Source organism: Rana temporaria, chromosome 6 (assembly GCF_905171775.1).
Source record: "Rana temporaria chromosome 6, aRanTem1.1, whole genome shotgun sequence".
In the NCBI taxonomy this organism is placed as follows: Eukaryota; Metazoa; Chordata; class Amphibia; order Anura; family Ranidae; genus Rana; species Rana temporaria.
Genome location: NC_053494.1, coordinates 8,795,450 through 8,820,218, shown reverse-complemented (window position 1 = coordinate 8,820,218; position 24,769 = coordinate 8,795,450). Strand labels below are relative to the sequence as shown.

General features: G+C 45.1%; 1 protein-coding gene across 10 annotated transcripts in view; it reads left to right on the top strand.

Annotated features, from left to right (window-relative positions):
* Positions 1–18,593, top strand: part of LOC120943017 (AF4/FMR2 family member 1-like) — a 38,977-nt gene extending 20,384 nt beyond the window's left edge. The window contains exons 11-19 of one of the 10 annotated variants that reach the window (XM_040356059.1): positions 1,650–1,760; positions 3,226–3,333; positions 5,094–5,204; positions 6,981–7,088; positions 14,418–14,555; positions 14,883–14,987; positions 16,933–17,040; positions 17,409–17,516; positions 18,398–18,593. In XM_040356059.1, coding sequence (XP_040211993.1) covers positions 1,650–1,760; positions 3,226–3,333; positions 5,094–5,204; positions 6,981–7,088; positions 14,418–14,555; positions 14,883–14,987; positions 16,933–17,040; positions 17,409–17,516; positions 18,398–18,408 — 908 coding nt within the window. In that variant the 3' untranslated portion in view covers positions 18,409–18,593. Of the gene's footprint in view, positions 1–1,649; positions 1,761–3,225; positions 3,334–5,093; positions 5,205–6,546; positions 6,959–6,980; positions 7,089–14,417; positions 14,556–14,882; positions 14,988–16,932; positions 17,041–17,408; positions 17,834–18,397 lie in introns of those variants that run through there. The other 9 variants (XM_040356057.1, XM_040356058.1, XM_040356056.1 and 6 more) reach the window with 9 other exon arrangements.
* The last annotated feature ends 6,176 nt before the right edge of the window (positions 18,594–24,769 follow it).

The window sequence follows — 24,769 nt, the reverse complement described above, 5'->3', positions numbered from 1 at the left end:
CTCCTGATAACCAGGCGCTAAGTTTAAATTTAGTAGGTGTCTGAGCTGGTCGTTAGCTCAGACTCTGATGATTAAGACTAAATCAGCCTCTGTTCCGGCTATGGCTGCGCTTGGAGGGTTTTCCCATTGTTTGCCTGTAGGTGGCGTTACCACCACCGGCCAATGTTGGAATAGAGGCAGGTTAGAGTGTTTTTCCCCAGGAACAGCCCAGTGGGAGTGGTCTCTCCGCTGGGCATGCTGGGGAAGGATACTTAAGGGGCAGACGCCATTTTCAAGGGGTCTTTGCCTTGTGGCCCTCCTGGCTTGAGGTATGTGATGGTCCACTTTCAGCCCAGGGACCACGCTGGCCCTAGGCTGCATTTCTGCCAGGTAGGCCCAGTTGTCTTGACTGGGGCCTGCACTTTCAAGGTGATCCTGTACTGTCTGTCCTGCGGGAGAAAGCCACTCAATGGAGGAAACCTACGCGTTGTGTCACTCGGCACATGTAATGTGTGGTCTACTCTCCCCCTCTTTCCCCCTGCCTGTCAGGAATCCCAAGTGTGAACTGAGCTAAAATGCTTGTAAAATCCTATAATCCACTCTATTACAGTATTATATAATGTACAATGTGTGTGTTTCTGTAATAGAATTGTGCCAAATACCTTTGTTGTAGCGCCGCTCTTCGCTTTTTTGACCCGCCAGAGCTCTCTTCCCTGCAATTATATTACAGAAACACATTGTACATTATGTACTACTGTAATAGAGTGAATTATAGGATGTTATAAACATTTTAAACTAGGGCTTATTCTCAGGGTAGGGCTTATATTGCAGCCCTCCTGGAAAATAGCGGTAGGTCTTATTTTTGCGGTAGGTCTTATTTTCGGGGAAGCGCAGTAATAAATACAGTACATATCAGATACATTCTTAATGAAGGACCTTGCCATGGACATGAGGGTCACAGGGCATTCTCTTCTACCTGGGGTCACCTAACAAGTGCCCCTGGCATAGAGGAGGAAGATTTGGTCTATCTCGGTACCTCAAGCATATAAACAAAAGTAGATTTAAAAGAAGATTTTAATAGAAAATAAAGAATAAAAACATTATGGTAAAAAACATATTTGCAATCATGTTTAAATACAATCAATACTTACAGCCGTATATAATGCTTGAACATTTGTGGAAAGAATGGTAATGACTCCCAATGTTGAAATGGGGTATCAAATATGATGCATCTTGGCGGTTGTCCTCTACTAGTTTCGCAGCAAAAGCTGCTTCTTCAGAAGGAGGTCATTACCATTCTTTCCACGAACGTTTAAGCATTATATATGGATGTAACTATTGATTGCATTTAAATATGATTGCAAATATGTTTTTTACCATAATGTTTTTATTCTTTATTTTCTATTAAAATCTACTTTTAAATCTACTTTTGTTTATATCCTTGAGGTACTGAGAGAGATCAAATCTTCCTCCTCTTCGCCAGTGGCAATACCCCCTTTAAAAATCACTCACCAGGGTTGGATAAATGGGAATGACTTTGGCACCTTTGATAATTTCCCTCTTGGACAAATACACCTATGTTCTCGTCCTGGAAGAAAGCTGGTGTGATGTTCTTTATGAATATTCAGAAACTACAGTTTAATCCCTACATGCCTCTTTTCTTTACATAGCAGGACCACAACCACAAGTCAATCTGGAACAAGGCAAAATTACAAGGAACACAATTGATACGGCTCCCAACAAGTCACCTGAAGTAACTCTTTCCCATGCATCGTCCAAAGGTAAGTCATGTTCTATAATCCACCACAACAACGCACACCCAGGGGCTGTGCACACACTGATCTTCACTTTCACTTCACCGACAGACTGCCAAAGCAGCTTCTCCATCTTCACCCGACTCCCCTGCTGGCATGGATCATGCCTATTTAAGCTTCTTTAGCTCCCTGCCAGGCCTCCAACCTGGGGATTGGCTAAAGGCCCCTAAATATTCAAGGCAATCCCTCCTAGCTTCCGCCCACTATTTTCTGGAACATTCCCCAACATTCTAGAAACAGGGGGAGGCGCCAGGATAAGTCATCCAGCCCTGACCTCTAATAACCTTGACCCAGATTCAGTGACTCAGGTTTATCCCTGGGCCAAGCTATAGTTTGCCTACTCTCTCACTTCCAGTAGCACACACTAGAGCAGTGTTTCTAAGTCCTGAAGGCACAGCAACAGGTCATTATTTCAGGATTTCCTTCAGATGAAATGGCTGTGGTAATTACTAAGGCAGTGAAACAGATCAAATCACCCATGCAAAATAATAGAAAGCCTGAAAACATGACCTGTTGGGGCACCTTAAGGTCTGGAATTGAGAAACACTGCACTGGAGCGTGCTACTTATGTATCAGGGAATGCAATAAGGTAAAAAAATGTTCTGCCTTTACAACCACTTTAAATATTTTTCAAGGAAGAGCAATATTAGAAAATTCTTCCCTGCAGTGTTTATAAATGAACCTCTATTTTTAATAGCCAAACTTACAGTCTAAAAACAATTTTAAAGGGTCTGTCTATCCAAATGTATTCATAAATTTTGGATCTTATCTTCTTCCACCCATAGTGCACAAGCACTTCAATCCTCCAGTCATATGAGAAGAGTCTGGCTTTCGCTCACCAGGGTTGGAGAAATAGGAGGATCTTTGGGACCTTTGACAACACCCCCTTATGCCTAGTACACACGTGCAGGTTTTTCGACGGGAAAAGATCCATTGGAAATCCCGGAGGGGGAAACCGAGAACCTGCTCGGTAACTTTTCCCTCGTACACACGAGAGGTTTTCCCGTCGAGAAAACTCAGATGAGAGCTTTGGTCCGGAATCTCAGCCGTGTGTATGCTCCATCTGAGTTTTTCCGATGGGAAAACTGCAAAATACGCCCATTTTCTTGCGCAAAAAAGTCCACCGGGAATCCCGACGGGAAAAAAGAGAGCTGGTTTTCTTTTTTGTCCGGCTTTTTTTACAGTTTTCTTGTTGGAAAAACAACAAGGGAGCATACACACGGCCGGGATTCCCGGCCAAAAGCTCTCCTTGCAGTTTTCCCGTCAGAAAACCCGCTCATGTGTACGAGGCATTAGACAAATGTCCCTATATTCTTGTTCTGGTAATAAAATGTAGGATTATCTTGGCGTGATTGAGGGAGCTGATGTGATGTTTATACATGTTCAGAAACTTCAGTTTAATCTTGACATGTCTCTTTTCTGTACCCTGCAGAAGCACAACGACAAGTAAATCCAGGGAAAGGAAAAACTACAAGCAACGAATATTATAGAATTCCCTTCAAACGATTCGAAGAATCTCCTTCCCATGCATCTTCCAAAAGTAAATCATGGTCTACAATCCACCACTACACATCCCACCCAGAAGCTGTGTACACATTGATCTTCACTTTCTATAGTGTTCAGGAGAATATACATGTAGCGCCCCACTCCTGATAACCAGGCGCTAAGTTTAAATTTAGTAGGTGTCTGAGCTGGTAGTTAGCTCAGACTCTGATGATTAAGACTAAATCAACCTCTGTTCCGACTAAGGCTGTTCTTGGAGGGTTTTTCCATTGTTTGCCTGTTGGTGGCGTTACCACCACCTGCCAATGTTGGAATAGAGGCAGGCCAGAGTGTTTTTCCCCAGGAACAGCCCAGTGGAAGTGGTCTCTCCGCTGGGCATGCTGGGGAAGGATACTTAAGGGGCAGACGCCATTTTCAAGGGGTCTTTGCTTTGTGGCCCTCCTGGCTCGAGGTATGTGATGGTCCACTTTCAGCCCGGGGACCACGCTGGCCCAAGGCTGCATTTCTGCCAGGTAGGCCCAGTTGTCTTGACTGGGGCCTGCACTTTCAAGGTGATCCTGTACTGTCTGTCCTGCGGGAGAAAGCCACTCAATGGAGGAAACCTACGCATTGTGTCACTCGGCACATGTAATGTGTGGTCTACTCTCCCCCTCTTTCCCCCTGCCTGTCAGGAATCCCAAGTGTGAACTGAGCTAAAATGCTTGTAAAATCCTATAATCCACTCTATTACAGTATTATATAATGTACAATGTGTGTGTTTCTGTAATATAATTGTGCCAAATACCTTTGTTGTAGCGCCGCTCTGCGCTTTTTTGACCCGCCGGAGCTCTCTTCCCTGCAATTATATTACAGAAACACTCACATTGTAAATTATGTACTACTATAATAGAGTGGATTATAGGATGTTACAAACATTTTAAAACTAGGGCTTATTCTCAGGGTAGGGCTTATATTGCAGCCCTCCTGGAAAATAGCGGTAGGTCTTATTTTTGGGGTAGGTCTTATTTTCGGGGAAGCGCAGTAATAAATACAGTACATATCAGATACATTCTTAATGAAAGACCTTGCCATGGACATGAGGGTCACAGGGCATTCTCTTCTACCTGGGGTCACCTAACAAGTGCCCCTGTTGTAGAGGAGGAAGATTTGGTCTATCTCGGTACCTCAAGGATATAAACAAAAGTAGATTTAAAAGAATATTTTAATAGAAAATAAAGAATAAAAACATTATGGTAAAAAACATATTTGCAATCATGTTTAAATACAATCAATAGTTACAGCCGTATATAATGCTTAAACATTCATGGAAAGAATGGTAATGACCCCCAATGTTGAAATGGGGTATCAAATATGATGCATCTTGGCGGTTGTCCTCTACTAGTTTCGCAGCAAAAGCTGCTTCTTCAGAAGGAGGTCATTACCATTCTTTCCACGAACGTTCAAGCATTATATATGGCTGTAACTATTGGTTGCATTTAAATATGATTGCAAATATGTTTTTTACCATAATGTTTTTATTCTTTATTTTCAATTAAAATCTACTTTTAAATCTACTTTTGTTTATATCCTTGAGGTACTGAGAGAGACCAAATCTTCCTCCTCTTCGCCAGTGGCAATACCCCCTTTAAAAATCACTCACCAGGGTTGGATAAATGGGAATGACTTTGGCACCTTTGATAATTTCCCTCTTGGACAAATACACCTATGTTCTTGTCCTGAAAGAAAGCTGGTGTGATGTGCTTTATGAATATTCAGAAACTACAGTTTAATCCCTACATGCCTCTTTTCTTTACATAGCAGGACCACAACCACAAGTCAATCTGGAACAAGGCAAAATTACAAGGAACACAATTGATACGGCTCCCAACAAGTCACCTGAAGTAAATCTTTCCCATGCATCGTCCAAAGGTAAGTCATGTTCTATGATCCACCACTACAACGCACACCCAGGGGCTGTGCACACATTGATCTTCACTTTCACTTCACCGACAGACTGCCAAAGCAGCTTCTCTATCTTCACCCGACTCCCCTACTGGCATGGATCATGCCTATTAAAGCTTCTTTAGCTCCCTGCCAGGCCTCCAACCTGGGGATTGGCTAAAGGCCCCTAAATATTTAAGGCAATCCCTCCTAGTTTTCTGGAACATTCCCCAACATTCTAGAAACAGGGGGAGGCGCCAGAGAGCTGCCAGGATAAGTCATCCAGCCCTGACCTCTAATAACCTTGACCCAGATTCAGTGACTCAGGTTTATCCCTGGGCAAAGCTATAGTTTGCCTACTCTCTCACTTCCAATAGCACACACTAGAGCAGTGTTTCTCAATTCCAGCCCTCAAGGAGCACCAACAGGTCATGTTTTCAAGATTTCCCTCAGATAAGACGGCTGTGGTAATTACTGAGGCAGTGAAACTGATCAAATCACCTGTGCAAAATAATGGAAAGCCTGAAAACATGACCTGTTGGGGCACCTTGAGGACTGGAATTGAGAAACACGTCAGTAGAGAGTGCTATTATGTATCAGGGAATGCAATAAGGTAAAAAAAATGTTCTGCCTTTACAACCACTTTAAATATTTTTCATGGAGGAGCAATATTAAAAAATTCTTCCCTGCAGTGTTTATAAATTAGCCTCTATTTTTAATAGCCAAACTTACAGTCTAAAAACAAATAATTGTAAAGGGTCTGTCTATCCAAATGTATTCATGAGTTTTGGATAGACGCTTCAGTTCTTATCTTCTTCCACCCATAGTGTCAGGCACAAGCACTATCCTCCAGCCATATGAGAAGAGTCTGGCTTTCGCTCACCAGGGTTGGAGAAATAGGAGGATCTTTGGGACCTTTGACAACACCCCCCTTAAGCCTCGTACACACGCTCGGTTTTCTCGGCAACAACCAGCAAGAAAACTGCTGTCAGAGTAAACCATGCGTGTGTACGAGACTTTCAGGTTTCTCGTCTGGAAATCTGGCCAGAATCTCAACGCGAAAAATAGAGATCCTGCTCTATTGTTGAGACTACGATTCCGGTATTCCCTTTTGGTTATATATACTCGTCTGATTATTGTTATTTTGGTGTCATGTCTAACATTGGTTAGTTGTGCACTGTGTGATATTGGAGGTGGTTGCGTTTACATATTATTCACGTTTCTTAATAAATTATTACTTTCTTCACCTACATACGTTTGGTTCACTTTGTGCAGTACACACAGTTCTGATCACATCTTATTTATGACACCTGTATTCTGTACCCTGCAGAACCACAAGCACAAGTCAGTCCAAAACAAAGCAAAATTAGCTCCGTCCTATGCATTTTACAAAGGCAAGTCATGCTCTACACTCCACCACTACACATCACACCCAGGGGCTGTGGGCACATTGATCTTCATTTTCTATAGTGCTCGTGGCTATGTATATTTCACATATCTTCTTCCACCCACAGTGTCAAGAACAAGCACTTCCACCCACCAGCTGTATGAGAAGAGCCTTTTGTTTATTGAAGTTGGGGAAATGGGAGGGGCTTTGACACCTTTGACAATATCCCTTTTGGGCATATGCCCTATGTTGTTGATGTAGCAATATTTATAAAATATCAGATTATCTCAGCTTGATAGTGAGAGTTGGTGTGATGTTCTTTATGCATGATTGGAAACAGTTTAATCACTATATGCCTCTTTTTCTGTAACCTGCAGGAACACAACCACGAGTCAGTCGTGTACAAGGCAACTTTACAAGAAACATGCCTAATAGGACTCCCAGCAATCAATATGGAGGAGCTCTTTCCCATTCATCTTACAAAGGTAAGTCATGTTCTACATCCCATCTCTACAAATCACGCCCAGGGGCTTTGCACACATTCATCTTCACTTTCTATAGTGTTTAGGGCAACCGGAAACAATTGTAACTTTGAAACGAACACGTTTGCACTCATAACAACTAAGCACTCTTCTAGGTACATACTAAGATAAATGAGGGGACATGTTGAGCACAAGTATCACACTCTGTTCAATCCATGTACTCACCCTATGGTCCATACAAAAAAGGCCTTATTTTGTACAGTAAATGTTTATGGGGAACTGTGTCAAATGCTTTTGCAAAATCCAGATACACCACATCTACGGGCCTTCCTTTATCTAGATGGCAACTCACCTCCTCATAGAAGGTTAATAGATTGGTTTGGCAGGAACGATTCTTCATGAATCCATGCTGATTACTGCGAATGATACCTGTCATGGACCTTGCCTTGCAGTGCTGGAATGTTTCTACTTGAAATCCTAATTCATGTATATCAGAAGATGGGACATTACTGACAGTTCATTGCAGGAGATACTGGACACATTACAAGTGGTTTAGTTGTCCTGTCTAGGTCAATAGACAATGACCCTTCAATGCTTAGCTCAGACTATTGAAATGCTAAGTGGACCCAGCTTGTGAAATACCTTTTATTGTGTTCTGCAGGTTAAGAGCGGGTGTCAGAGACGACCCGTCTCTAGGAGATAATTACCTCCACTAAATGACTTTTAGAATGTGTGTTTGAAGATGTATGTGTTTACGCTAAAAGACTTTGTATTGTTCTAAAGGTCAGAAGCCTCCTGTCAGGAGCATTGAATTAGCATTCTATTGTCTAAAGGAATGTAACCTCTCAGAGGTAGTAATTAAGTAGACCGGGTTACATTGATTACCCCCTGGGGCTTCTGTCTCAATACACAAGTCTTTCTATCCAAGCTATTGGACCAATCCCTGTTGACTATTTCAAGTCCTCATTTGCATGGTCAAGGAGGACCTGAGTGAAGACTGCATATACTTTACAATTGACCAATAGGAAAGCGGTTGTTGGGAGTGGGATGTTCCAAATTCTGTATAAAAGTGTGCTGTGTACTTGAAAATAAAGAGTCCTGTTTGAACTTACATACAGCCTGCCTGGTGTTTGTTCTTAATGGGTCCGAATAGCACATAGCTGTAATTCGGATCCCGGAACTTTGGATGACTGGACCATCAGACATTGCAATCTGCAAGCTGACTCAATAGTAGCAGAGGAGTGTCGGGAGAGCAGAACCGGGCGAGCAAAGGATCTCGTCACAATACCGTTCTTATTATTAAAAATCTGGTAAAATCTTGAATATAGTCCCTTATTACCCCTTCCAAGAACTTGCATACTATTGATGTTAGGCTGATTGGTCTGTAATTCCCAGGGATGTATTTTGGGTCCTTTTTAAATATTAGTGCTACATTGGCTTTTTTCCAATCATTCCATTAAGTAGACTGTCAGTAAACATTAAAAACAATGGTCTGGCAATTACTTAACCGAGTTCCCTAAGTAGTGGGAGAGTTTATTGTTTGAGGAAGAAATGGACTTTCTAGGCACCAATGGTTGACACAGAATACATTTTTATTGATGCAATCCCAAATGAATGGGTAATTGGATCAACATTACAGTACATATTAATAAAAATTACATTTAAAACCATAAAATATCACAGAATAGTTTTGTAATAATATGACAACTCAAATAGAGATTAATAAAACCAAATAGAGGTCCACTAAGAACATCAACGTGAGTTGATGGCTAACGTATATTGGTAGACGTATTTTTGCATGAGCTCTACATGTTTCGCAGTGGAATGCTTCTTCAGGAGCTATAGTTTTTCATCCACAGTAATAGATAGGGTTAATTTTGAAATCTGGAAGGAAGGGCTGGATAAAAAGGTAGAAATCCAGACTTCAACAACGGTCCTGGTGGAAATAGGGCTGGTAGATGAATCCAAATGCATGCACCGCAGCAGATAGCAGGCTGGTCAGGTTAGTGGATAGATACAATATTGCAGACCACAAGCTGCATATGTAGGGATAAGGGGGACTAATCCCATAGGAGTAGGGAAGTAAATTCCTTACAATTGAGAGACCAGGAGGTGTTTGAGGAGCTGCGGTGGAGTAGAGGAGTATCAGCCAGGGCCGTTGTGTTGTCAGCCGCGCCGTTAGCGTTGGGGAGGTAAGATAAATGAGGGGACATGTTGAGCACAAGTATCACACTCTGTTCAATCCATGTACTCACCCTATGGTCCATACAAAAAAAGGCCTCATTTTGTACAGTAAATGTTTATGGGGAACTGTGTCAAATGCTTTTGCAAAATCCAGATACACCACACCTACAGGCCTTCCTTTATCTAGATGGCAACTCGCCTCCTCATAGAAGGTTAATAGATTGGTTTGGCAAGAACGATTCTTCATGAATCCATGCTGATTACTGCTAATGATACTGTTCTCATTACTAAAAAGCTGGTAAAATCTTGTATATAGTCCCTTATTACCCCTTCCAAGAACTTGCATACTATTGATGTTAGGCTGACTGGTCTGTAATTTCCAGGGATGTATTTTGGGTCCTTTTTAAATATTGGTGCTACATTGGCTTTTCTCCAATCATTCCAGTAAGTAGACTGTCAGTAAACATTAGAAACAATGGACTAGCAATTACTTAACTGAGTTCCCTAAGTACACTCGGGTGCAAGCCATCCGGTCCTGGTGATTTATTAATGTTAAAGTTTCCCAAGTCTAATTTTAATTCTGTCCTCTGTTAACCATGGAGGTGCTTCCTGTGATGTGTCATGAGGATAAACACTGCAGTTTTGGTTACTGAAGTCCCCAGATTCCCTCGTGAAAACTGAGAAGAAGAAATTCAATACCTTCGCCATCTCCCATCCTTTGTAAACAGATGTCCTTCCTCATTATTTATGGGGCCCATATGGTCTGTCCTACCTTTTTTACTGTTTACTAGGGATGAGCCGAACACCCCCGTTCGGTTCGCACCAGAACCTTTGAATGGACTGAACGTTCGCGTGAACATTTAGAACCCCATTGACGTCTATGGGATTCGAAAGTTTGAATTCAAAAGTGCTAATTTTAAAGCCTAATATGCAAGTTATTGTCGTAAAACTTCTTTGAGAACCCGGGTCTTGCCCCATGGAACATGTATCAATGGAAAAAAAGTTTTAAAAACGGTCTCTTTTTTAGGACTCCTGAAAAAACAACAGTTTTAAAAAAAAAAATGTCCATTGATACATGTTCCCTGGGGCAGGACCCGGGTTCTCGAAGACGTTTTCACAGGCATACTATAAGACACCCAGCAGGTACAATATTTAAAGGCATTTTTCATTTTTTTATTTTTTTTTATTTAAGCATCATTAAAATCACTGCTCCTGAATCTTTAGGTGCAAACTACAGAGCACACGGCCAGTACACACCAAGTAGCTTTAGGTGCAAACTACAGAGGACACAGGCAATAAACCACGTAAGAATACTGCAGCTAGCACAATCACCTGCCTGCCAGTAAATTAGGAAGAACTGATCTAGCTAAACTATACAGTGTATAAATATATGTACAACACCTGGGATGTATATATATCCTCTACACACTGTAACATTAACTGACTAGCCTGCCTGGCTGCCTGCTCTATCTACCTGAAAAAAATGACACTCTCTCACTCTCTGTCCTCTCTTAACCACGGCAACACACTACACAAGGCCGACCTGCAGGCGGCCTTTTATAGTGTGGGGCGTGTACTAAAATCCCTGATCCATAATTGGCCAAAGCCACCCTGGCTTTGGCCAATTATGGCTCTCCGTTTTTTGCAAGCTGTGATTGGCCAAGCATGCGGGTCATAGTGCATCAAGCATGCCAATCATCAGCGATGCCGCAGTGAATTATGGTCTGTGAAACGTAACTCGAATTTGGCGCGAACGACCCGTTTTGTTCGTATTTCGACAAACGATCGAACATACCATGTTCGAGTCGAACATGAGTTCAACTCGAATACGAAGCTCATCCCTACTGTTTACACACTTAAAGAATTTCTTGGGAATTTTTTTTGCTCTCCTCCACTATGTGTCTTTCGTGTTCTATCTTAGCCGCCCTGATTGCACCCTTACATGTTTTGTTGCATTCTTTATAAAGTCTGAATGCTGATGATGATCCCTCAACCTTGTATTTTTTGAAGGCCTTCTCCTTTGCTTTTATATGCATTTTTACATTGGAGTTAAATCATCCAGGACTTTTGTTCGCTCCTTTAAATTTATTTGCCATAGGGATGCATTGGCCAATGCCCTTATTTAATATGCTCTTAAAGCAAACCCATCTCTCCTCCATGTTCTTTGTTCCTAAGATTTTATCCCTATTTATGCCATCTAGCAAGGTTCATAGTTTAGGGAAGTTGGCTCTTTTGAAATTCAGTGTCGTAGTATTCCCCTTATGTTTCCTATTTGTGTGATTTATACTGAAGCCAATCGACCTGTGATCGTTATTTCCTAAATTGCCCCGTATTTCCCCATCTGTGATCAGGTCTGTTTTGTTGGTAATCAGTAGATCCACTCCTGCAAGACATTTAGGAACTGGTGAGTCTTAGATGAATGTGTGGTTTCCTTCTCCCAGTCTATGTCTGGATAATTAAAATCCCCCATTATGATGACACTTCCCATCCTTGCTGCTAATCCAAATTGTGATCCATCTCCCCCCAGGTTAGGGGGCCTATAGCATACTCCCAGTATTATTTTCCCCTTAGCTTCATCCCTTTGGAGCTCTACCCATAAGGATTCCACCTCCTCCCTAGCTCCATGTCATCGCTCACATTCACTTGCACATTATTCTTGATACATAGGCATACCCCTCCCGCTTTTTTTACCCTCTCTATCCCTGCGATAAAAAGTATGCCACATTCCTGATAAAATACATAGGGCATGCTTCTAGGTTTATTTGTGTAGCACTACCCCCGTAGGAGTTGCTGTTGTCTGGGGTCCCCACTGCTACACAGCCAGTCACACAGCATTTCCTTCATTCACTCAAATGCAGAAAACAGTCCTTGGCTTGTTTTTGTTGTTTTATTATGGGATGATAACTTGGATGTGGTAGGAAATTATGGGATGCCCAACTTGAAAAAACAAGGGACAACTTCCTCCCTATTTACAAATTCCTCTTCTTCAATTCCTCCTGCACAAACTTGGTTCACTTATGTACAATAGCTGCTGGTCACTCAGGTAGAACTAACAGTCTCTTTGTTAATTTAGCAACAGCCCATTACAGGCTAGGTGTTTGCCGTCCCTTTTTGGTAAATTATCACATGTGGAGTGTAGCGCTCACCCCCGAAGGAGCCGCTGGTTATAGATTGGGATGGCGTGTTACCTCTATGAGCGTCTAGGGGTAGATAGATGAGAGTAGCAATGATGGAATGTCCAAACAGCAGGTGTCTTTCTTGTGTGAGTGGGTATAGTGTACCTGGACAGGCCTCTCACACCGACCTGGCAGTCAGGGTATCACTCGGAACTTTGAGAAGAAACAAGTCTCTGCCACAGACTTGGTAGGAATGAAAATTAGAGTGGAACCTCTGCCACAGGCCCTTCTCTATAATGTACATAGTGAAGTAAATCTTGCTTAGTAATATTGGTGCCTGAATTCCCCTCAGGTAGTTTTCCTTGTTTTGGGTCACCGACTGACAGGTTGCTGACATCCAACCTCTCAGTGTCCAGTCACCCTGATCCCTGATGAATTGTGGAGGCCCTGTTGGATTGCCTGTCTCTCTTGGCTCTCCTCAGGCTGACTCCTCACGAACAGCAATCTCGCTTGGGATCTCTCCTCAGAACTTGGGGACAGAGTCGATCACTGGGGCCCCGCCATAGCTTCAGTTGCCCCGGGCCAACATGGTCCCGGAACCAAGAACACCGTGTGGCACGTGCGCCCCGGCCTGGTAGGCCATATCACCGGGCCTGTGATGTGTGGTCACCCTGAAGGTGGGCGCCACACCCGGAACAAGAACCCCGCCTAATGGTGTCTGCTCAAGAAGTACCCTCCCCCAGCATGCCACGCGAGGGAAAACCCCTCCCGATTGGCTGCTGGCAAGGGGCACTCCAGCCTGAACTCCAATGCCGCCCCAGGGTGGAAAAGCACCTCAGGAACACAGAATGAACTGACAGCACAGCCCAGCTAGAACAGAGGCCCAATTTGCACAAATCACTTGGATGAGAGCTAACTAACTCTCTCATCCCCCTTTAAATTTAGAATAGCACCTGGACTGAAAGTACACAGGCGCTACAGGAGTAAATAGCATCTCTCATTACAGCGGGCAGTCTCTCCCCTTGTCTTTTCCCTGCACTGTGCTCATCTACTCACTGTCTCTCCTCGCTCTCTCCTGCTGCTTCTCCAGCTTGAATCCCACCAACTGGCTCCTGTGGTGGAATCCTTTCAGGCCAGCCTCTTGAGTTCCAGCTTGAGGTAAATAAATGTGAAAAATACAGTGCAAACATGAATTTACGCACAGCACATATTAATGGCTTTAAAGTCCATATATGATATATAAACAAAACGTAAAGTCCACTGTGTATCAACATGGAAAATATGAAACCAGAACACCAACGACCTCAAATGCCGTTCAGATATCTAGACAGTGAACAGGAAATATTGTGTGTATTTGTGATAACCCACCACCGATAAAAGTGCAGGCTTACCAGATGCATTAGACTCAGGGAACATACGTTGCCGTGAGTCAAATATGGTATGTATTATTGAAACCAACAGGGTGGAAACTAGAAACTCCTCAGTGATTGAACTGTATGGGATCCAGACCTCCGTGGGAACACAATCCGCACAGTCCGTACAGTCCGTACTCACGCCAATGATGTAACGGTTAATGGGAAATAAGAGAAGAAAAAAAGGCCACATCACGTGAGTCCATATAAATCTTGGTGTAAAAAAGGATTAAAGCTGATAAACTCACATTTAGCAGGAAAATTTCAAGCGCTTCAATTAAAATATGGCAGCATTTAATCGTCTCGACCGGTTTTGTCTCATCAGACGTCGTCTGGGGAGGAATCCCAGGCGACATCTAATGAGACGAAACCGGTCGGGACGATCCCACTGCTGCCATATTTTAATTGAAGCGCTTGAAATTTTCCAGCTAAATGTGAGTTTATCAGCTTTGATACATTTTTATACTAAGGTATTTGACAACACCTCCCTATATTCTTGTTCTGATAATAACTCCAAAATGTAGGATTATCTCAGCTTTATTGAGAGAGCTGATGTGATGTTTATACATGTTCAGAAACTACAGTTTAATCTCGACATGTCTCTTTTCTGTACCCTGCAGAACCACAACGACAAGTAAATCCAGAAAAAGGAAAAACTACAAGCAACGAATATAGAATTCCCTTAAAATCTCCTTCCCATGCATCCTTCAAAAGTAAATCATGGTCTACAATCCACCACTACACATCCCACCCAGAAGGTGTGCACACATTGATCTTCACTTTCTATAGTGTTCAGGAGAATATATATTTCACTTATCTCCTCCCACCCACAGTGTCAGAAACAAGCACTTCCACCCACCACTCATATGAGAAGAGTCTGGCTTAATGTTCATTTGGGTTGGAGAAATAGAAGGGGTTTTGGCACCTCTGGCAAGGTCCCTTTTGGCCCCTATGTTTTTGTTCTGGAAATAACTCAAAAAATGTAGGACCAACTCAGCTTAATAGAGAGAGCTGGTGTGGTGTTCTTTATACATGTTCTGAAACTACAATATAATATTTACATGCCTGTATTCTGTGCCCTGCAGAACGACAACCACAAGTCAACCCAGGACAAAGCAAAACCACAAGCAACATATCTCCTAGGGCTCCCAGCAATCAATATGGAGTAGCTTCCCATTCATCTTCCAACAGTAAGTTTTGGTTTACACTCCACCCCTACAAATGAGTGGGGAGAACTCTTCTAGGTACATTCAGAGCACTCTGGGCACATTTCCATGGGCATGCTGAAATCAATTGGCACTCGGGACAGCACACAAGCAGCTGATTGTATTTTATCCAACACAGTGCATTGCAGTTTATGAAGCTTTACCAACTGGATTATGATCTGGCATATATTTTGCATGGCGTGGGAACATTTATGGACTTGGGGGTGTGGGAAATCACCCAGTTTACTTTTCCCTTGCCAAACATTGGCTTTTATACCGATTGACTAAACCCAGGTAACACAGGTGTGTCTCTATTATTAGTATGGACGACACTAATATCCTGCATTGAAGCACAATGTACCGCACCTCTAATTAATCTCCATTTTTGTATTTCTAACTAACTTTAAGGTGGGTACAGACAGATTGAAATTCAGACGTTTCAGGAGGCAGTGTCCAATCTTTGTGTGTCCCTTTCTGTCTGACGAAAGGAGAATGTTAGATCAACTTCTGTTGAACAGCTACATTGGAAAATTTCCATCGATCACTGTCTGCAACCAATCGTGATCGGTGTATTCTCACAGCAGAAAGTCCCCACTGTCACAATACAAAGTCACAGCGGGAAGGATTCCTCCATCCATATCACTTGTGTGGATGGGGGAATCTGATCTTTTATTTCATTCAGTCTTTCAGCTGAACAAAAAGAAAACAAACTGTATACCCAGCTTTACCGTGGCCTTTTTAACATAAAATTGGTATGGGAAGCCCTCAAAGTGATTTACAGCAGCATCTTAAAGCAGATGGAGAGCAATTCCTAATATCAACCAATTACCGTATTTATCAGCGTATACACGCACTTTTCTCCCCTTAAAATCAGGGGGAAATCGTGGGTGCGCGATATACGCCGATACTGCTGTTCCCGGGCGCCACAGAAATAGACAGAGCCGAGCAGAGCCGAGTGTACTGCGCACTCGGCTAGGCTCAGCCACGCTTGGCTCTGCTCGCAGCCACGCGAGAGGAGCCGAGCGCCGCAGCCTAGAGCCAAGCCGAGCAAAGTGTACTGCGCACTCGGCTAGGCTCGGCCACACCCGCAGCCACGCGAGAGGAGCCGAACACACAGGAAATCCAGCTCCTCTCGGCTCGGCAAAGGCGCCAAATCCAAAAACGGACACTCACAACGCTGGACGGACCCAGCGAGGAAGCCGCAGGCGGACACCTCCAAAGCCGCAGACGGACACCCACAAGGCTGGACGGACCCCGCGCAAGGAAGCCGCAGACGGACACCCACAAGGCTGGACTGACCCCGCGCAAGGCCACAGACGGACGCCGGACAAGGCCGCCGATGGACACAGGGCAAAAATTTAAGTTTTTATTTTTTTCCTTAAACTACCTTTCTAGGTTTGGGGTGCGCGTTATACCCCGGCGCGGTATACCCCGATAAATACGGTACATTGATTTTTTTTCCTAAAAAGAAGAAGTTACTTTTTATAAAAGTCAATACAGGATAAAGCTTCCCTGTAAAATTCATAAATTAGCCTCAATTTGTTTAAAAACTCTTGTAATGCAGGATTTGTTTTCTCTTAATCGCAAACTTTATAGTCTAAGACCAAACACTATGAAAGGGTCTGTCTGCCCAAATGTATTCATGAGTTACGGATAGAAACTTCAGTTCTATAGTGTCAGGCACAAGAACTTCCAGCCACCAGTCATATGAGAAAAGTCTGAATCAACACTCACCAGGATTGGAAAAATGGGAGGGGCTTTGGAACCTTTGACCGTGTCCCCCTTGGAAAAAAAAGCCCCTCTACTCTTGTTCTGGAAAGAGCTCTAAAATTTAGTTTTTTCTCATCTTGATAGAGTTGATGTAATGTTCTTTATGCATGTCCCGAAACTACAGTATAATCTCTAGATGCCTCTTTTTTTAATCCTGTAGAACCACGACCACAAGTCAGTCCAAAACACAGCACAATTACAAGCAACAGTTCTCATAGGGCTCCCAACAAGCAATTTGGATTAGCTCCGCCCTATGCATCTTCCAAAGGTAAGTCATGCTCCACACTCCACCACTACACACCACACCCAGGGGCTGTGGGCACATTGATCTTCATTTTTTATAGTGCTCTGGGCTATGTATATTTCACATATCTCCTTCCACCCACAGAGTCAGGAACAAGCATTTCCACCCACCAGCTGTACGAGAAGAGTCTGGCTTATTGTTTATTGGGGTTGGGGAAATGGGAGGGGCTTTGACACCTTTGACATGTCCCTCTTGGGCATATGCCCTATGTTGTTGCAATATTTACAAAATTTCAGATTATCTCAGCTTGATAGTGAGCGTTGGTGTGATCTTCTTTATGCATGATTGGAAAAAGTTTAATCACTATATGCCTCTTTTTCTGTAACCTGCAGGAACACAACCACGAGTCAGTCGTGTACAAGGCAACTTTACAAGAAACGTGCCTAATAGGACTCCCAGCAATCAATATGGAGGAGCTCTTTCCCATACACCTTACAAAGGTAAGTCATGGCTGTGTCTCCTGGTTCTGGCATCCTGGAATGCTACTGCACCCGTCCAGGACCAGAAATAGGCACCGAGTCCTCCCCTCTCCCCCTGCATCCAGCGGTCGGAACTGATGCTGCGCGCCCGTCCAGAAACTCCGCCCCGCCCGGCAATGACATAAATGGCATGCCCTGATGCTGCTGGACACCAAAAAGATGGCCGCCGCCATGCACAAAACATGAGGGGCTGCAGCTTGTCGGTCGTTACTGGCTCTCCCCGAACACTGAAGGGGGAGAGAGGAGCCAGAAACAGGCCCCCTCACCTGGGACTCTGCCTGGAAGACCCTTGCTGCAAAAAAAAAAAAAAGTTAAAAGGTAACCTCTTAGGCAGCACCTGAGAAAATGTAGTCCCCACAGTGCCTGTGTGTTCCTACCTGGCCCGAGGAAACACGATAACGGAGGACTGTGGAAACATGATAACTGCCTGACTAAGGTATTTCAGGAAAATATGCATTTTGTAGCCACTAGATATAGGCAAAGATCATGGCAAATCAGCATATTAGGCAAAGTGGGGCCAGAATAATGCTTGTAAAATTAGTACAACAAACTGTTTATACACAGAACCCTTTGTCTTCTCTTAGCCAGCCTTTAAGAAGCTGGGTTATGCAGTCCCTCCCATTATTGTCTGTTGTGGGTCTATAGGTCACGGTGAAGGAGTGGACAACGCATTATGGGGAGGGGGGCAATGTCCTCCCACTTGACATGCACCAAAATATAAACCCATTCATGGTGAATTTAAATATACTATAAGAGAGTAGATTCAGATTTATCACCAAAATCAATTAAATCATGGTTGGTTTCTAGTATTGTTATTTTATACCTTTTTTTTTTTTTAACAGGCCTTATCTAGATGCCAAGACATTGAATGACATTGATGCCACCATCCTGTGAAAGCTTCAAACCATCACCAGACCATCATCATTCCCTTGCCATGAAGACTTCGGGAAACATGGGTGGAATGCAGGGCTGGACTGGGACAAAAATTTGGCCCTGGACTTCATCCAGACTGGCCCACCTTGACATGTCTCTCCTATGGCGGCCGGACAACTCACGCACCCCCCCGGCCACCCAAGCCCCCTCTCCCACTTCACTAGCCATTCTACTTTATTAGAGTAGAAAGGTTGGTACTGGTACTTTTATATGCAGTAACAGTGGGCAAGCTAGACATTATTTCACCGGGGGCAAAGAATCAGTTTGGTGCCCCCCCCTTATGGGACAAGTTTAGGCAGAAGTGAGAAACTCCCAGGCCATAGCTGTTGAGTCAGCTGTCTGTCCCCTCCCCCCATGCTCCTTTGTTGTCCCCCCTGCTCCTCTGGTCCTCCCCCTGATTCTCTGTTCCCCCCAGGTGAGCTCTGCGGGGAGGGAGAGACAGAGGAGCGGAGGGGGGCGGCGGTCCGCTGTCACTGAAGCCGGCCCACTGAGCCATCGGCCCACCGGGAAACTCCCTGTAGTCCCAATGGCCAGTCCAACCCTGGTGGAATGGTGGTTATGTGAATAGCAAATTTGTTTTGTAGCTCTGTGTTTAAATCTAAGTAGGGAGACTTTTGCTTGGGTTTGTATGTTCTTCCTATGATTTGTCCAGGTTCTCCGGTTCCTTCCCAAATTAATGAATCAATTTACTTCCTTCCTATCTTGGTTTGAGCATGTGTTGGGAACATAGACATATAAATCTGTGAGCTCCATCTGGTAACAGAGATTGCCATCATTTATACTCTTATAGCCGGATTCAGAAAGACTTACGCCGACGTATCTACAGATACTCTGCGCAAGTATGCGCCGTCGTATCTCTGCGCCGTACCCACAGAACTAGATACGCCTGAAAATAGGCTTCTTCCGACCGACATAACTTTCCTACGCTGGCGTATCGTGGGCGCATATTTACGCTGGACGCATCTGGTGCTCCCATTGTTTTGCTTTTCAAATATGTAAATGAGCAAGATACGCCGATTCACGAACGTACTTGCGCCCGTCGCTGTAATCTACGTCGTTTACGTAAGGCGTTTTTCCGGCGTAAAGTTAAACCACCAAAACGCTGGTCTAAGTCGTTTAGGGTATGGACGTCGGAACTGCCGTCGTATTTTACGTTATTTACGTAAGTCGTACGTGAATGGGGCTGGGCGTAGGTTACGTTCACGTCGAAAGCATTGAGCCGATGTATCTTAGGGAGTAATTGCGATGTGATTCTGAGCATGCGCGCGCATGCGCTGTTCGTTCGGCCATGCATTTACATGGGGTCACGCTTCATTATAATACTACACGTCCCACTACCTTGCTACTTTGAATTAGGCGGGCTTACGCCGGCCATTTTACAGTACGCCGGCGCAAGAAAGGGCGCAAGTGCTTTGTGAATACAGTACAAGCCTCTCTATGTTACGTCGGCGTAGCGCATATGAGATGCGCTACGCCGCTCTAAAGATACGCCGATCTCTCTGAATCTGGCCCTGCGATTTTGCATAATCTGCTAATGCTATAAAAAAAAAAAATGAAAAATAAAACATGAAGTATTTCTGCAGAATGTATTTCTTTATCAGAAATCTGTTCCATCTTTTATTATGTAATTGAAAATAATTAAAAATTATAATATTTTTTGACCAACAGAGATTCATGGAGTTGTTTCTTGGAGCAACATTTTTTTCGCAGAGAAATTTTGCCAACTTCCTGGAAAAAACAAATCGAATAATTTAAATACTCCCAGAGCCAGCTGTTGTAGTAAAATGGCCGGTTGGCACACTTCCTGTTCTGAGTGGCTGTATATATAAATCTTTTTTAATGTGCCTGTGATCTTGCTGTAATTGGACAGTGCACATTATAGGCAAAAGGTACAGAGCCAGTGAGAATGGCTCTGTATTATGTGATTGCTGTGACCAGTCCCAGCAATTACAAGGGTAAACAATGACTGATTAGCAGCCAGCTTTCCCTTTTCCCCTCTCACACACACTCTTGTGTGAGAGGAAGGAGAAGAAGAACTAGGGTTTTCCCGATACCGATACTAGTATCGGTACCGATACCAAGCATTTGCCCGAGTACTTGTACTCGGGCAAATGCTCCCGATGCTCCCGATACTTCACCCGGTGATCAGTGCGCAGGGAAGTTAGAAGCACGATCACCGCTGTATAGATTTAAAAGTCATTTCTCAGCTTCTCTCTCCCCCGTCCCGTCCCCCATGCGGCTTTCAGCTGCTTTAAAATTAGCGGTGATCATGCTTGTCACCGCTAACTCCCCCGTATCCTCCTCCAGCCCCCCTCCGTTTTGCTGCAGTCTCCCTCCCTCCGTGTCCTCCTCCGTGCTGCTCTCTCCCTCCGTGTTGCTCTCTCCCTCCGTGCTGCTCTTTCCCTCCGTGTTGCTCTCTCCCTCCATGTCCCCCTTCATGCTGCTCTGCCCTCCGTGTCCCCCTCAGTGCTGCCGTGTCCCCCTCCATGTTTCCGTCTCCCTCCGTGTCCCCCTCCATGCTGCTCTCTCCCTCTGTGCTGCCATCTCCATCCATGTCTCCCTCTGTGCTGCCATCTCCATCCATGTCTCCCTCTGTGCTGCCATCTCCATCCATGTCTCCCTCTGTGCTGCTCTCTCCCTCCGTGTCCCCCTTCGTGCTGCTCTACCCTCCGTGTCCCCCTCAGTGCTGCCGTCTCCCTCCGTGTCCCCCTCCATGTTTCCGTCTCCCTCCGTGTCCCCCTCCATGCTGCTCTCTCCCTCCGTGCTGCCGTCCCCCTCCTCCACCCCCTCGACCTGTCAGGATGCAGAGCGGAGGTAGAAGCCGGTAAATCTGGCTCCTTACTGTTTGGAATGTACAGAGTCAGTGATCACAGGTATCGGGACAACCCTAAGAAGAACCATGTGCCAATCGCAGCCAGTGTTCCAACGTGTGCCAGAGCCTGATGACAGCCAGTACCGGCTCCTGATGACAGCCAGTACCGGCTCCTGATGACAGCTATGACATTAACATATAGAAGTGAGATGATATCACATATGTTTCAGTTCAGTGATATTGCACTTTATGCAAAATATTGCAATCCAGTGGTTAATAGTTTTTACAAATGTTCTCAAAATAGAATGTGAAAGGGCAGCTTGGGCCTGCATGCTCGATGCCAGTGAGCTTCTGACAAGTCTTGTATGCTTGGGGCCCCAGATAAGGGTACACTAACTCAGTGTTTCTCAATAATTTCGGGGTTTCACCATTTGGGTTCCCCCCAGGGTGCCCTGACCACAAGACCTAGTTTTGTCCTGGATCTTAGATGGATAAGAGGACTGATGGGGGCCTCTGACCCTGTGATGAGGGACTCTGACTATGTAAGGGAGGGGATTCTATGTGAGGGCAGGTCTCTGAAATATAAGAGGATCCTTAATGAAGGGGGAGGGCCTGTGATACGATAGGGCAGCCCTCAAATTTTCCACTCGCCTTTTCCATTTTGCGAGAGGAAAATAGTTTCTGACGAGGAGCTGGGAGTGGGGGGGGGGGGCGCAGGTACCGCCAGCATGCGGGGATTGATCGGGATCCGTTCATACAATGGTGGGCACAGTGAGCAGAGGCCACAATGGTGGGCACAGTGAGCAGAGGCTACAATGGTGGGCACAGTGAGCAGAGGCCGCAATGGCGGGCACAGTGAGCAGAGGCTGCAATGGCGGGCACAGTGAGCAGAGGCTACAATGGTGGGCACAGTGAGCAGAGGCTACAATGGTGGGCACAGTGAGCCGAGGCCGCAATGGTTGGCACAGTAAGCAGAGGCTACAATGGTGGGCACAGTGAGCAGAGGCTGCAATGGCGGGCATAGTGAGGAAAGGCAGCAATGGCGGGCATAGTGAGGAGAGGCCGCAATGGTGGGCATAGTGAGGAGAGGCCGCAATGGTGGGCACAGTGAGCAGAGGCTGCAATGGTGGGCACAGTGAGGAGAGGCCGCAATGGCGGGCACAGTGAGGAGAGGCCGCAATGGCGGGCACAGTGAGGAGAGGCCGCAATGGCGGGCACAGTGAGGAGAGGCCGCAATGGCGGGCACAGTGAGCAGAGGCCACAATGGTGGGCACAGGTGTGGCTGCACTGATAAAATTTGTAACTTAATTCTGCATAAAACATGCAAGTGTCATTTCATGAGATAATTTATGAGGGCGTGTTTAGGGGCGGGATTAGGGGTGGTGCAGGGCAGGGATTGGTTGGGTCAACTGGTGGCGAGTAACCCTTAAGGCCTGGCTAGTAGCTCAGGACTTGAAATTTTTAAACCCCTGCGATAGGGGCTGCAGAAATGAAGGGGAAGCTCTGCTGTGATGGAGGGCTCTAATGTGGTCAGGTACTCTGATGAGAAGGGGGCAGTCCTTTGTGAAGTTAATTTCATCAAGGTGATTGTGTGCATGGTTAGAGGCTCAGATTTCCTATTGACATATAACATTTACATTTCTTTCATATTGGGCCTCAACATTTTCATTACTTTTAAAGGGTGCCGCACCTGAAAAAAGGATGAGAAGCACGACATTAACGATCATCTTACAAGCCCTCAGAAGAATACTTTAGACAAGGTGACCTCAAACAATCGAGAAGGAGAGATCTGTACACTCTGGCCCATATTCTCTGTAAAAATCCGTGGGCTGCGCTTAAGGCACTTACACTCCGCTGTCCCAACTTACAGGAGCAGGTGTTGTATTCCCCAAACACTTGCTCCGTAAGTTGGGACGGCGGAGTGTAAATGCCCCGGCGTAGCCTGGCGGATCTCAAAGGGGGCGGCTTGTATTCAAATTAAGCGCGCCCCCGATTCTAATGAACTGCGCATGCGCCGGGCTTTAAAAAGCCCAGTGCGCATGCTCCAGTTCTCGGCGGAAAACGTCAATGACGCCGACGTGTGCGCCATTGACGTAAAGTCGTATTCAAGAACGACTTACGGAAACGACGTACCCGACGAAAAAACACGACGCGGACCCGACGCCATCCGTAACATGGCCTACGTGGGACTTGCGGAAATTTAATCCTCATATAGCAGGACTAAATTTCCGCTTACACAAACGACGTTAGCGACGGTTACGCGACGCGAACGCGTTCGGGAATCGGCGTAGAAGGATCATTTGCATACGCAAATGAGTCCTTCACGTAAATGCCATCTAGCGGCGGCCGGTGTCATTACATTTAAGATCCGCCAGTGTAAGTGACTTACAGATGGCGGATCTTAAGTGTATCTATGCGAAAATGATTCTGAGAATCAGTCGCATAGATACACGGGCCAAAAAAGGGAGATACGATGGAGTATCCTGAGATACTCCATCGTAACTTCTATGAGAATATGGCCCTCTGAGCTCCCACTTTTGTCTATTTCTCAGATCCTAAAAATCCAAAATATTAGTCGCAGGGAGATGAAAACGATTTTTTTCTGATAGTACAGGTTATGAGCAAAGTGCGGGTATAAAATGTCATTAACTAGTTGTACAGAACTCCCCCGATATAGCCAAACTAGTTGTATAGATTTCACCCACAGCAGCCATGTGGATTTCAGCTTTTCTGTGGTTGGAATGGAGTGCTAGTGTTGGAATCCTAAACCCGACCCAGCGGTCAGAACCAGCTGGTCCATAGAACTTCAGACGGTAAGAATCCTTAGGTCTATGGTCCCCAGCCTTTTTGGCACCGGGGACCGGCATTGTGGATGAAAATTGTGCCAAGGCCCGATGATGCGGGCCGACGATGCGGTTTTTCGCGGCCAATATGGCACTTCAATCATCACAACACCATGGGTAATCAGGATGATTGAAGCGCATTATTTTTATTATTATATTGTAATATAAAATTAAATAGTTAAACTCACCATAATGCAGAATCTGCCACCAGATGCAGAGTGCCAGCCACATGCCACCAGATGCAGAGTGCCAGCCACATGCCACCAGATGCAGAGTGCCAGCCACATGCCACCAGATGCAGAGTGCAAGCCACATGCCACCAGATGCAGAGTGCCAGCCACATGCCACCAGATGCAGAGTGCCAGCCACATGCCACCAGATGCAGAGTGCCAGCCACATGCCACCAGATGCAGATTGCCAGCCACATGCCACCAGATGCAGATTGCCATCCACATGCCACCAGATGCAGAGTGCCAGCCACATGCCACCAGATGCAGAGTGCCAGCCACATGCCACCAGATGCAGAGTGCCAGCCACATGCCACCAGATGCAGATTGCCAGTCACATGCCACCAGATGCAGATTGCCAGTCGCATGCCACCAGATGCAGATTGCCAGTCACATGCT